This window comes from Eptatretus burgeri, chromosome 12 (assembly GCF_056783735.1).
Source record: "Eptatretus burgeri isolate ZD-2024b chromosome 12, Ebu_testis_v1, whole genome shotgun sequence".
Lineage (NCBI taxonomy): Eukaryota > Metazoa > Chordata > Myxini > Myxiniformes > Myxinidae > Eptatretus > Eptatretus burgeri.
Window position 1 is genome coordinate 8,360,124 of NC_140972.1, and position 13,794 is coordinate 8,373,917.

At 43.8% G+C, this 13,794-nt stretch overlaps 1 protein-coding gene across 1 annotated transcript in view; it reads right to left on the reverse strand.

Moving 5' to 3' along the window:
• The window catches only part of NOX5 (NADPH oxidase 5), a 97,516-nt gene that overhangs the window by 70,257 nt on the left and 13,465 nt on the right, over positions 1 to 13,794 (reverse strand). The window contains exon 4 of the mRNA XM_085849205.1: positions 11,478 to 11,628. Coding sequence (XP_085705331.1) covers positions 11,478 to 11,628 — 151 coding nt within the window. The remainder of the gene's footprint in view (positions 1 to 11,477; positions 11,629 to 13,794) is intronic.

Genomic DNA, 13,794 nt, shown 5'->3' on the forward strand with positions numbered 1-13,794 from the left:
GCTAGGCTCCAGAGTACACACCTAAACAGTCTTGGCTCCAGAGTACACACCTAAACAGGCTTGGCTCCAGAGTACACACCTAAACAGGCTAGGCTCCAGAGTACACACCTAAACAGGCTCGACTTGAGAACATCTACATGACAAAGAGAGCTTTGGTTCAGTCTCGGCAGGGAAGCTCTGCAAGGAGTTTGAGGCGAAGGTCGTGAGGAATATGACGGAGAACCCAAATAATTTCTGGTGGTATGTAAATTGTAGCAAGACCAAGATGAGAGTCAAAGTTGGAAATCTGATACAGGATGACAATACAATTGCCACATCTGATCAGGAGAAGGCTGACATCCTCAGCATGACATTTGAATGCATGTTCACATTGAGGATACATGTCATATTCCAACGTGTCCTCGACAGAGTGCAGAGCCTTTGCTGAGCAATATTGCAATGTCTTAGGACTTAGGAGATAGTCAGGAGCAAATTGGAGAACTTGAAAACCAGTCAATCTCCTGGTCCAGATGGAATTCACCCGAGAGTGCTCAATCCCCTGGCTATAATCTTCAACACACCGATGAAAGATGGTGTTCTACCATGTGACTGAAAATATGCTAACATCACTCCCATATATAAAAAGGGAGCCGTGAAGAACCCAGGAACTACGGACTTGTCAGCTTGACATCGGTGGTTGCAAAGATCACGGAGTCGATAGTGAGGGACATCACAGTGGAGCACTTGATGTCATTTGACTTGTTTTTTGCAATTTTTCAACAAGGGTTCACATTGGGTAGATGTACTCAGTGGAATACCGCAAGGTAGTCTGTTTCTATTTGTCAATGACCTTCCAGCTTCGATCCGTAGCAGTATCTATACTAACTCGACACGGATGATGCCACAGTGGATGGCCCACTTTCGACCAGACATCGACTTCAATCATCCAGAAAGACCATGGAATGGTCACAGCTATGATTACTTCCTTTGAATCTGAACAAATGCAAAACTGCACCTGGGTGGAGGTGGCATCAGAAAGCTCATACCATATAGGGAATGCACAGTTGCAGGAAGTGAATAAGGAGTTCAACCTTGGAACTATCATGGATAGGGAGTTGAGCTTCCAGAAGCATTGCCAGTTCAGGTTAACAAGGCCAACCAAACACTTGGGCTTATCAAAAGATGATTTGTGAGTCTGGATGAAGAAACCATCCCTGTGACGTTCAACACACTGGTACGCCCGTTATTGAAGTATGGCAACATTGACTGGAACCCTAGGTTCCTGATGGACATCTATGCAGTTGAGAAGGTTCAGTGATGAGCAACAAGGATGATTCCCATCCTCCTTGAACTTTCCTATCCAGAGAACTAGATTAGAGTGCAAGATTTCTTCATTCTGGCTGAACACCCTTCAACATGCATCCACTCCCTTAAACTCCTTGTGCCGAGGTGCAGGTTAGAATTGAGGAAATAAAGAGAAGTGCTTCGTTATGTTAGCAAAACATCGCTTTTTTCAATCCTTGATACATCAATACAGTCGGTCGAAGAACGATTCACACAGATGCATCAACTGAGTCGTATGTGCGGCTTTCTTGATCATGTTCACAGTTTACAGCATAGTACATCGAAGGAAGTGACGGAACATTGCTTGAAGCTTGAGCAAGCTTGACAACATGGGGGACCCCAAAGATATTGATGCTTCCGATTTGTTCAGCGAATTGCGAGCCATTGTAAGATGAGTTCCCACGTTGTCACCACCACAAGATGTTTTGAACTTTGTTTGTAAAAAAAAATAATCTCACAGGTAATGTCCCCAACACAATTATTACTCCACACACCCTCATCATCCTCACTGCTTCTGTCGCCAATTGTGAGCTACCCAGGTCAAAAAACCAGTAAAGACCAGTAGCTTACTGGTCAACTGGTACCAGTTGAAAACCAGTAGCCAACTGGTACCAGTAAAGCCAGTTGGTTTCTTACTGGTTTTAATATGGAAATTGGAATAGAGTGATATATTACCAGTTGAAATACAATTGTATTTAACTAACTGGTATCAACTGGGACCAGTGCATTGTAACTGGTATCAACTGGGAGACCAGTACATTGCAACTGGTATCAACTGGGACCAGTACATTGTAACTGGTATCAACTGGGACCAGTACATTGTAACTGGTATCAACTGGGACCAGTACATTGTAACTGGTATCAACTGGGAGACCAGTACATTGCAACTGGTATCAACTGGGACCAGTACATTGCAACTGGTATCAACTGGAACCAGTAAGACTTTAACTGGTACAAATATGAGCTACTGGTTTTTTCAACTGGGAAATTGGAATTCTGACTGAATTTAACTGGTACCAGTTGAAACCAATAGAGACCAGTTAAAGACCAATTAGAACCAATAGAGACCAGTTGAAAATGTGTACTGGTTTTAACTGGTTTTTCGACCTGGGTAAGCATTTCTAAGCTAAAGTTGATTTGAAAGATCCAGCTGTTTCCGCAATGATGTAACAAACACTTGTTGGGCTATCCACTTTGTCAACAGAACCTTACATCACACAAAACATTCACCTGAAGGAACTTGTTTATACATCTGGTCAAATGAAAGCACGCAAAGTGGATTTCTAAATTAAAACAAGAAAAAGAACAGAGATTGCAGACCCTCGCCAAGACTTGTTTTGTGTGGTGTATTTTGTGTCCTGGTGTGTTACATAAGTAATGAGACATAATTAGAACTGCTACTTTATAACTTCTGGCAGTGATGACCGGGTACCAAGACGTCCCGCTGTGATGCAACCCCTCTTTGATTGGACACCTGACCCTGACCCTGACCCATGACTTTATTTATTATTATTCAATTGAATTTAGAATTGGATTAAAATAAATTCAATTGAAATCAAATGGAAGACCAAATAGGTAAACAGTCCTGCATTGGAGTAATCAGAAGGAACCCGAACAAGCAAAAAGAAAAGATGAAGTCATCAGGAGGAACCTGGATAGAATTCGGGTTTCAGCTGCGACTCCTCCACCTTCAAACCCACCCAGGCGCAGCCAAGCGAGCCTTATTCAAATATGATGAGATAAAATTAAACAAAAACAAAAAGAACCCAGATCAAAAAATTTAAATAATTCTGGCTGCCAGACCGTGCGTCCGATCAGTTTGAAATTTAAAACATACCAGACGACCCGTGAAGCCGTTGGGTTCCCGTTGTGACAGTGGTTGATGAAAAAATAATTTCAAGAAAAAAAAAAGATAGCTCCAGCGAGCTATACCGCTGAGGTTGTTTGCATTGATCAAATACTCCCGAAGAGTACTTGACTGAATCGGGAATTTATTTTTTAATAATTTTTCCGTTGCCCGGTTTGAACGAAACTTGATACTGCACACCGCAGGAGATTGGTGAGTAAGGTGGCCCTAAAATTTTTGTGCCACCGTGTATCATTTTGGCTGTATTTCCGGAACATACATACATACATATATATATATATATACATATGTATATGCATACAAGATGAGAGTTTTAGAAATATATAGATATTCCCATCACTACTTCATAATAATCGTAATGTTTCACATCGATCGATGAAGCGGTTCAACAGAAATAATTTTTTTAAAGATTTTCTCTCAATCCAATATGACTGCCAGACCATGTGACCTTTTAATTATTCGTGAACACCCTTGTATCCCGAAGAATGGGAAACATTTGTGTGAGGTTTCCCCCTTGATCTGTCCAGCTGTTCTGGAGAAGATTCTTTGCAGGTTTTAGGGTAAGAGTAAATCCAATATGGCTGCCAAACCATGTGACCTGTGATGTTATATCTGTGAAAGTTTTGATCCTCATGGATAGGCGGTTATACTTGTAAAGTTTCTCCTTGATCTGTTTAGCCGTTTCAGAGAAGAAGATTTTTGAAGGTTTAAAAAACAGAAAATGATATGGCTGCCGAACAACGTGGCCAATGCCGTCATCAATTTTTTTCTATGGACCAATTTATCCTGAAATGGCCCTCAAAAATTTTCTGATATCATACTGATAGGATGTATCATTCTACATAAGCAATTACTGTATGATATCATAACAAAAGCACCTATGATGTGATAAAAACCGAGCTGTTAGATGATCGGCTCGAGCTTCCGATGATCCGGGACGAGATTGTTGGTTGCATTAAAAGGCATACGAACGAATATCTCTTAATGAGGCTGCACGGATGTTGTTTTTCACAAAACAGAAGCAAATGACCCAATATCGGGCGAACGTGAGCGCTGGCCACATACTTAATGGCGGATCCGTGCGCACTGTACGGAACGCAAGTGTGCAAGACACTAGCGGCTCCTTCTTTTCAACTCATTTCTGTATTTCATGATATCAGGCAAACGCGAGCACTGGCTACGTGCTTAATGGCGGATCCGCGTGCGCTGTGCGGAATGTGCTCAAAGGCAGACCCGTGCGCCACCCCTGCAACACTTTATTATCATACAGAGCAGGGGCGTGCTAGACAGCTCGGGCCGCATGGCTCATCACGGAGCGGGCGCATTGACCAGTGCCAATTGGGGGCTGCCGGGGCACTGGCACGGAGTTCGTTGCAAGGCAATTTTATGTCACAGTGCTCAGAGCGAGACATTTCTGCAGCTTGGAACCATCTTGCCGGAAGTGGAGTGGAGCCGTTTCCGGCCATTGCAGCCGGGCCGCGTGGGGCCGGGGCCAACCAGAGCGCCCGATTCGGGTGACGACACATTGCCTCGGGTCATCGCCGCCGCCCCGTACCACTGGATCTATAAAAGGACGGGTTGCGGGGCGGTGGAGGGAGAGTCATCGTCATCCATGCTCGATATACCTGGTGCGTCGTTCCAGAGTCATCGTCGTTCCTGGGTCGTTCTTTCTTCGTTCCTGTCGGCTCATTCTGCCCGGCTTGGGATCGATAACTCCACCTTCTCCACCAAAGTGCCTCCCTTCACGCCCGACGGTCGCGTTTCATTCCCTGGACCGACGCTAGCTGCACAAAGTGCCACAAAGCAAGAAACAGTGCACCAGCTGTCAGGGAGGTGTCACCCAGTGGAGCCTCCCCCCAAAACGTATTGGTGGCACGATCGGGCAATCATGCAAAGTATTCAGAGACCGTTAGCCTCATCTCCTATCCTTTTTCTCTTCATTAACTCCTCTTCATGAGGGGGGGGGGGGTGTGTTTGTCCTGGCGCCTGTCCTCGTAAGTTAAGATTGCAGAAGATTATTATTTCGTGTTAAGTCTGTTCTGTGTCTGCTTTCGTAAGTTGCTTGTAAATTGTCGCACCTCACGCTTATTTATATTCCTGCAACACACAACAATAAAACAACTATTCACTGAACCACGTAACTTTCCTCGCTTGCTTGCAAATATATAATTACCAGAAATGTTCCCAGATCGTTTTTGTCTGTTCTTTCATCGATCCAGCATGGTCCAAATCCTAGCTTAGCCGGGACTTTATATCCAACGATCTGTTCCTTTTCGCCGGTACGTCCTTGGCAGTGTCGCTCGGCTGCATCCGGTCCGGTAAAGTGATCCGGTTCGGACAAGGCGTACCGAGGGCGTGTTCCCCGGTAATTAAATCACGTGATTAATTAGGTAACCTGGTTAACCCATAGAAGGGAGGACGCGAGGTCACACAGTTCCGGCCTACAATTCCGGGGAGTCTGGTGGGAGCCGAGATAGCTCCCCCCCCTGGTGGTCTTCTAACCTGACCGGTTATTGAGGCGGTTAGGATGATACATTTTTTAAAACTAGAACGGGCACTCATAGAGCGCATACCTTCGCCGCCACTACTTTTTTTGTTCTTGGTATGAGTGTGGGGAACTGGTTTCATATGAATGGTCTTATGACACAAACCACATACCTATAATGTCATGACCCCCCCCCCCCGACTTTCGGGGGTTACGGACTAAACAACAATCAACTCACGTCGTTTTGGCGAGTCTTCACTCGCAAGCTCGGTGAATACAATGTTTCAACAAAAGAAGGTAATCTCGTTTGATGCTGGTTTCATGCAAATCGAATAAGAATTGACTGAGTTATGCCGAAAACCACATATTTTTCAAGGTCGTGACCCCCCTGACCTTTGACCCCTAACCGGTAACAAGAGTATGGGCGTCATTGTGTCATATTGCATATCACAAGATGAGGCGTTGAATTCTGAACATTTTGGCGTTAGTTGCATGCAAATTGAATAAAAATTAACCGTGTTATCATAAAAAGACGATTTTGACCTTTTCGTGACCTTGACCTTGACCTTTGACCCGAACGATCCCAAAATCTAATCGAATGCTTCCTGGCTAATAACCAATCATCCCACCAAATTTCATGCAATTCGGTTTAACACTTTTTGAGTTATACGAATCACAAGATTACAAATAAATAAATAAATAAATAAATAAATACACGCCGAACAAAACATAACCTTTCGCAGAATGCGAAGATAATAAGAAATAAATAGTTTGGAAACATGTTATTCGTGAGGACACATCTAACCAAAAAAGTAACGAGATCTACTCATTTAAGTAATAAGCGAGAGCAGACCTGGTGTGTGTGTGTGTGTGTGTGTGTGTGTGTGTGTGTGTGTGTGTGTGTGTGTGTGTGTGTGTGTGTGTGTGTGTGTGTGTGTGTGTGTGTGTGTGTGTGTGTGTGTGTGTGTGTGTGTGAAAATATGTGGAGCGTGACAAACACTCCCCGCATATTCAATGAACGTAAGTGTCGCACATACATACATACAGTCTATATATAAATGCAATTTGCGTGATTGTGTCTGAACGGGGTAAACATCGTACCCAGAGCATGTATCATGCTGTAAGATACCTCATTTAAGAGCTCTTGGGTATGGACGGTGCATGTAGAAGTCAAAAATATTGATATTCATAAAATTTAGGTGGGGGGGGGCAGCTAAGGGACAGAGTTGGAAAAGGAGGGTTGAGGTTCAGAACCTTGGGTTGGGAGGAGGCTTGCAGACTTGGTTTTTGGGTTGGAGGGGGGAGTTGAGGACTTGAAGAAAAGGGGAAGAGAGGACAGAGAATTGGGTGGGGAGGGGGGATAGAGAGGCAACAAAAAGCTCGGGGGTGGGGGACAGGGGGATTTGAAGACTTGATGAAGAAAGTGGTTGAGGACTTGAAGTCACATTTTACATTATGCGAGTCTCTCCTATTGTGCTGTCAAAGAACATTTCTAGCATACTCCCTAAATATTCCACACTATCAGGAACTAATTCCCTTACAACAGCACAGTGCAACTGGATTATCTGCTAGTATCATAGTATACTAATAATGTTCCCTTATAAGTAACTTCAACATAGGAGGAGGCCATTAGGCCCATCAAAGTGTGCCAGTGTTGCCAACCTATGGTTGTTGTCCATGCCCTATCCTTTTACATGATGAGGGTCAAACAAGGAAGCAGCAGGTACGATTTTTTAAGTCTTTGGTATATCTCAACCGAGGTTTGAACCACCGACATTCCAGACTCGGACAGGACCCTTTACCCCTTACAACCATGAAAATGATGCTGTGACTCCAGGTTTGAGTCCCACATGTGGTGCTGATTTATCCGAAGTTTCATATTGTCGTTATCATTGATGTCAAACTATGGTGAACAACGAAATCAAACTATGTTTGCTCCTAGTTCCTGGCATTATGGGGTGTGAAGAATCTCCGGTAACCTGCCTGTCTCTGCTGCCAACGAGAGGGGGGCTTAAGCAGTGGCCGTAGTAACGGTCCCTCACAAGACCCTTGCCTTTTGAATCAACATGACATTTTGTCAATTAATTTGACCAACATTCGTGGTCTTTCTTCGAATCCTTCATCTGTTGACCATCATCTAGCCAGTACCTCCCCTAATATCTACCTTCTCTCAGAGACCCAATTGTCACATGATGTTCTCGTTAATTCCTTTAACATTGCGAACTGCAACCTTCACTCATCGTTCCACCTCAAAGGAGGAGTCTGTGTTTATTCCAACATCAACACACCTGTTGTACACACCTTGTGGATCTTAAAAAACTCTAAACTATGACGTCATCTGGCTTAAGATTTGTCTCCCGACCATCACTATCTTTCTCTGTTTCCCTTACTGCTCTCCTAGCTTTCTTTGACTATCTTAAATTCCTGCCATGAGGCCATGACATCCAGACACCCTCAAGCAGAATTCCTCCATTCAGGAGACGTCAACGTACACCGCAGTGTGCGGTTGAAATTTTCCTGCACGGATGTTGGAGGGAGTTGAAGCTCTTGCATTTTCCATTCTCAATGATTTGGCACAAATTTATCAATCACCCTACCAACATTCCAGATCGTCATGACCACTCTTCCAATACTTTGGAACAGCTACACATTTTCACCTCCAATTGGTTCTTCTGACCACAATCTTGTAGACGCGATGCCTCTATTTCTGCTGAACGTATAGCTGAAGTTATTGTTGCAGGAATGGAGGCTTGTATACCTTTCTTTTTCAAATCTATCTCTCCTACCAATTCTTGGATCAATAATTCCTGCTCCGCGGCCATTCCTGCGAGGGATGCCGCATATCGGACGTGGAAAAACTGTTCTTCCTCTGACTCGCATTCAGCTTTCATATCTACCATAAATCATTGCAAACATGTTATTCATAAGGCGAAGCATTCCTTTATCCAAAATCAATGTGACATCCTCCCACCATCTTTCACTATAAAAATACATCTTTCTGGTCCTTAGCTGAAAACATCTCCAACAACTTATTTCACTTTATACCTTTCCTTCATTTTTCCGTTCCGATGTCTCTCTGACTCCGATGGCCGATGACTGATGCGATGATACTATCGCTGTCTCTCCAATTGATAAAAGCAACTCTTTTTGGTTTTCTTTTCTCCTCCATTTCCACACTGAATGACTCTAACATTCTAACTCCCCCAATACACCCCTTACCAATCCTATGCCCTTCTCTGTAATCTCTTTTCATGCATGAAAAAGTACTCTTCTCTCTGGACACAAGCAAGGCGTACGGACAAGATGGCATTCCTCCTCGTGTCTTGAAGGAGTGTGCTTCAGAACTTGAACCTGTGCTTGTTCGTTTGTTTAGTTTTTGTTTAAAAACCCAAACTTTTCCTCTTACCTGGAAACATGGCTTCATGCAGCCTATTTTAAAGAAGGGTAATCGTTCAAAACCTTCCAACTACCGTCCCACTGCTCTGACTTCCATTTCGAAAGTCTGGGAAGGTCTTCTCAATTCCCAGTTCCTCAAGGATCTTGAATCTCAGTCTTATATTTGACCATCAATATGGCTTTTGAAAGGCAAGATCTACTGGCGATTATCCTTTCTTATATGATGAATGTCTAGGTTTCATCTGTGAGAGACTTTGGGGAATCTTTTGTTGTCAGCCTTGATATCTCAAAAGCCTTTGACAGAGTTTGATATCAGGGGCTGATATCCAAGCTTTTCTCTCTTTCTCTCTTTCTCTCTTTCTCTCTTTCTCTCTTTCTCTCTTTCTCTCTTTCTCTCTTTCTCTCTCTCTCTCTCTCTCTCTCTCTCTCTCTCTCTCTCTCTCTCTCTCTCTCTCTCTCTCTCTCTCTCTCTCTCTCTCTCTCTCTCTCTCTCTCTCTCTCTCTCTCTCTCTCTCTCTCTCTCTCTCTCTCTCTCTCTCTCTCTCTCTCTCTCTCTCCCTCTCTCTCTCTCTCTCTCTCTCTCTCTCTCTCTCTCTCTCTCTCTCTCTCTCTCTCTCTCTCTCTCTCCCTCTCTCCTCTCCCTCTCCTCTCTCTCTCTCCTCTCTCTCTCTCCTCTCTCTCCCTCTCTCTCCTCCCTCTCCCCTCTCCCTCTCCTCTCTCTCCCTCTCTCCTCTCTCTCCTCTCTCCCTCTCCTCCTCCTCCTCCTCCTCCTCTCTCCTCTCCCTCTCCTCCTCTCTCCTCTCCCTCCCTCTCCTCCTCTCTCCTCTCCCTCCCTCTCCTCTCTCTTCTCCCTCTCCTCTCTCTCCCTCTCCTGCATATCGAGCTTTCTCTGACCATTCTATCTCTAATTGTTTATGGTTCAACATCTCCCTCCTTTCCTATCAACAGTTTGGTCCCTTAGTTTTGTCTCCAACACTCTTCCTTCTATTTATCAATGACCTTCTTTCTTCTACAATAACGAAACGTACTCATATGCTGATGACAAAACATTACATCCCTCCATGTTTTTCTCATCTGCTCCATCTTCCCTCACTCAATCTACATCTCGTTTCATCAGCCACCTCTTTAAATTCGGATTTTGACAAGATCTCCCACTGGGGAAAATGTAATCAAGTTAAGTTTAATGTTTCTAAAACTCAATTTATATATCTCTATCTCTATCTCTATCTCTGTCTCTGTCTCTGTCTCTGTCTCTGTCTCTGTCTCTGTCTCTGTCTCTGTCTCTGTCTCTGTCTCTGTCTCTGTCTCTGTCTCTGTCTCTCGAAAACTCCTCTCAACTCTCCAATCCCCTTTGAAATCTCCACAATTCCACCATGTGATATAGAATAAACCTACGAGGTGTTACCCCAACATCAAATTTATCCTGAAATCCAAATATTGCACAAATAGCTACGTCTGCCTCTCAGAAACTCGGAGTCCTGTTCAGATGTCAAAGATTCTTCTCCTCTGAACAGTTTCTTCAACTACATATAGGATTGATTCGTCCTTGTAAAGAGTGCTGCTCTCACATCCAGGGAGGCTCGAGCTCCACATGCTTACCGGACAGAATTGAATCCAAAGTAATCAGACTTATCAACTCTCCCAGTCTGATCTCAAAACTCGACCTGCTCGAATTACGCTGGAAAGTTGGCTCTCTTTCACTTTTCTATAGATATTACTTCGGGTTCTGCTCCCGAGAACCTGCTGCTTGTGTACCTCCGCCAATAGCAAGACCATGAAATACCTGACGAGCCACTACATCGCGTGATCAATGTGTGGGGATTATGATGTTTGTTTCTTCCCCTTCAATGCCAAACTCTGGAACTCTTTACCTTCTTACGTCTTTCCAAACAGTTATGACCTCCCCCTTTTTCAAAAAGCAGATTTTTTTTTTTTTTTTACTTCCTCAAAAACTCAACTATTCTCTCTTTCTTCACTTTTCTATCCATGCAGTTCGTTTAGTTAAGGCCTCGTCTCGATGAGGACTCATAATCCGTGACTGGAGCCTTCAACATTTCAAAAAAAATGAAATAAATAAATAAATGAAAAGTGATTTCGTTTTATGTAGCAAATGTCAATGTCACATGGCTACACATGTGAAGCCCTGATTGCTCCCAAGGTGCAGCAAAACGCAGATATCAATGTTCCTTCAAGGTGGCATGTCAGAACACGTACTCGTTGCCACACCTCGGCTGTGTATGCGCCGCAAGGTGTCCCACAAGTGCCGTTTGTCTTTGATGTAAAAACAAGTTCTTCCAAAGTGGTCCACAAGGTAACCGTGCCAATTTCATTTTTATTACACTTGGTACAGGTAACCCAATCTGCTATCCTACAATATCACCTGTCCTCTCTCACAATGCCACTCACCATCGATGTCGTAAACTTGGAAGAGGAAAACGAGCTTGTCGCTGGTTGAGCCGTGCACAAGGAGGTTCAGTGCTTGAAGCAGTTCATCCAAGCTCAGCTTTCCATTCCCATCGGAGTCAAACAGGAAGAAGAAACGCTTGGCGAAAAAAGACTTCAGCATTGCAAGCATTGGGGGGTTGCGTAGAAAGTGGGGATAAGTAGTTAATGAAAGAATATTCCGATAATGTGAAATAATAATATATTTTTTTTTATAAGATGAAACTAATGAACACAACAATGGATAGCAGGAGAGCAAATTGAAAGATGATGTTCATTTGTCACAAAGTGGATATCAGCAATGGGCTGAGAAATAATTGTCAACAAGACACTTCATCAGCTGCACAGAGGGCTGGTAGGATGGTCTAGAGGTATGCACACTCACTCCCCTCTAACGTTTCCAGCCTGGGTTTGAATCCTGACCTGGCTGTAAACTGTCATCCTAATGTTTCACAGGCAAGGTGATTCATCACTGTGTGTTGTAATCTAGGATGGAAGTGAAGCTGGGTGTACTGTCTGTCAGCATTAGTTAATTTATATAATTTATGTACATGACAGTGTTGTGTCGTCGAGTCTGTGTGCTTCTTTGTTCGAACATATATTCATATATATATATATATATATATATATATATATATATATATATATATATATATATATATATATATATATATATATATATATATGTATATATATGTATATATATATATATATATATATATATATATATATATGTATATATATATATATATATATATATATATATATATATATATATATATATATATATATATATATATATATATATATATATATATATATATATATATATGTATATATATATATATTTATATAAATATATATAAATATAAATATATGTATATAAATATAGATAAATATACATAAATATAAATATAAATATATATAAATTTATAAATATATAAATACAAATATCTAAATATATAAATATAAATATATAAATATAAATATAATATATATTGTTGCGAATTCGTGCCCGCCGGCGTGCGATCGGCCGCTCGACTCGAATGGCGACCACGTCGCCCACCGGACGGACAATTCAGTCGTGACCCTCTCGGAACAACGCCGGGAGCTAGTCACGTGTGGGGGTTTAACCCCACCACGACCGTGCCAATTGCCCACCCACGCAGGATAGGGTTGCTCAATAAATTCGATCTACCTAAGTACCTGCGCGGATGGTCGACCGGGCGATCGTACCCCTCCAAACGGGTTTCGAGCCTACTCTCCCACCAACAGCAAAACGACCTCCATTTTTGTTCATTTGACTACCCCAGCTAACTCACTCTACACTGACCCCGGGGTCCCTTGGGCGGGAGTCACTCCTCCCCCCAATCACTCATCGCACCATGCATTCCACATTCGCTCCATACTCATAGACCCGCTGGCCTCACTCACTCACCAAGCACATGCTTCCACTTCACAACCCACAACTCTTCAACACACCCACCGCTGAACTCTGCCATCCTTCTAACTGCATCCCCTAACTAACTCGTGCTCCCATGTCGTCCCTTAAACTAATTGCACATCCTTTTAACACTATGTAGCTAAACTACGTCCCCTCTACACATCCAGTCTGTCACTGTCCTCCAAATCCTCAAATATTATTTCCCCAACCTAAATCTCAACTAAAACCCTCTACCTAATCCATTCCACCGGCCCCATGAGGACTTACCCCTGCCCCATGAAGCCAGTCTCGCTAACACTAACCCTTCCCCCAAGCTAGTTTCATCCTGTGCCCAGGCAGGGGGGTCTTCCACCCCATGCCCGGGAATCCTGTTCACCGGAAAGCGAGGCTTGGTTTTTTTTTTTTCATGCGCAGCACCAGCGCGGCAACTCGCAACCTGCGCAATAGCGCGGCAATTCACAGCCGCACACCTTTGGCGTGACGTCATGGCTGCTGTTCACGTCACTCGTCCCTCTTGGACGGTACCATCCGGCAGGGATTCACCCTCCTGCCGGATTCCAACCATACACGCAGCCATGACGTCACCCGGCGCATAAAAAAACAAGCCCCACGTCTCGAGGGGTTCCCCACGCGAACACATGTGCTCTGCTCGTTGGAGCTCAACACACACGCCCGCGTGGAGAACCCATCCGGTCCAAATCCGAAATCCTGCCGAAACTTTGTCCATCCGCGGGATTGGCAACATCCACCGCTGGCGTTTCCGGACCGGGCTTCACTCCCGCAAGCGAGCACGTGGCGGCCTCATGCGTTGCACAGCACGGACCGCGCGCTTGCTGC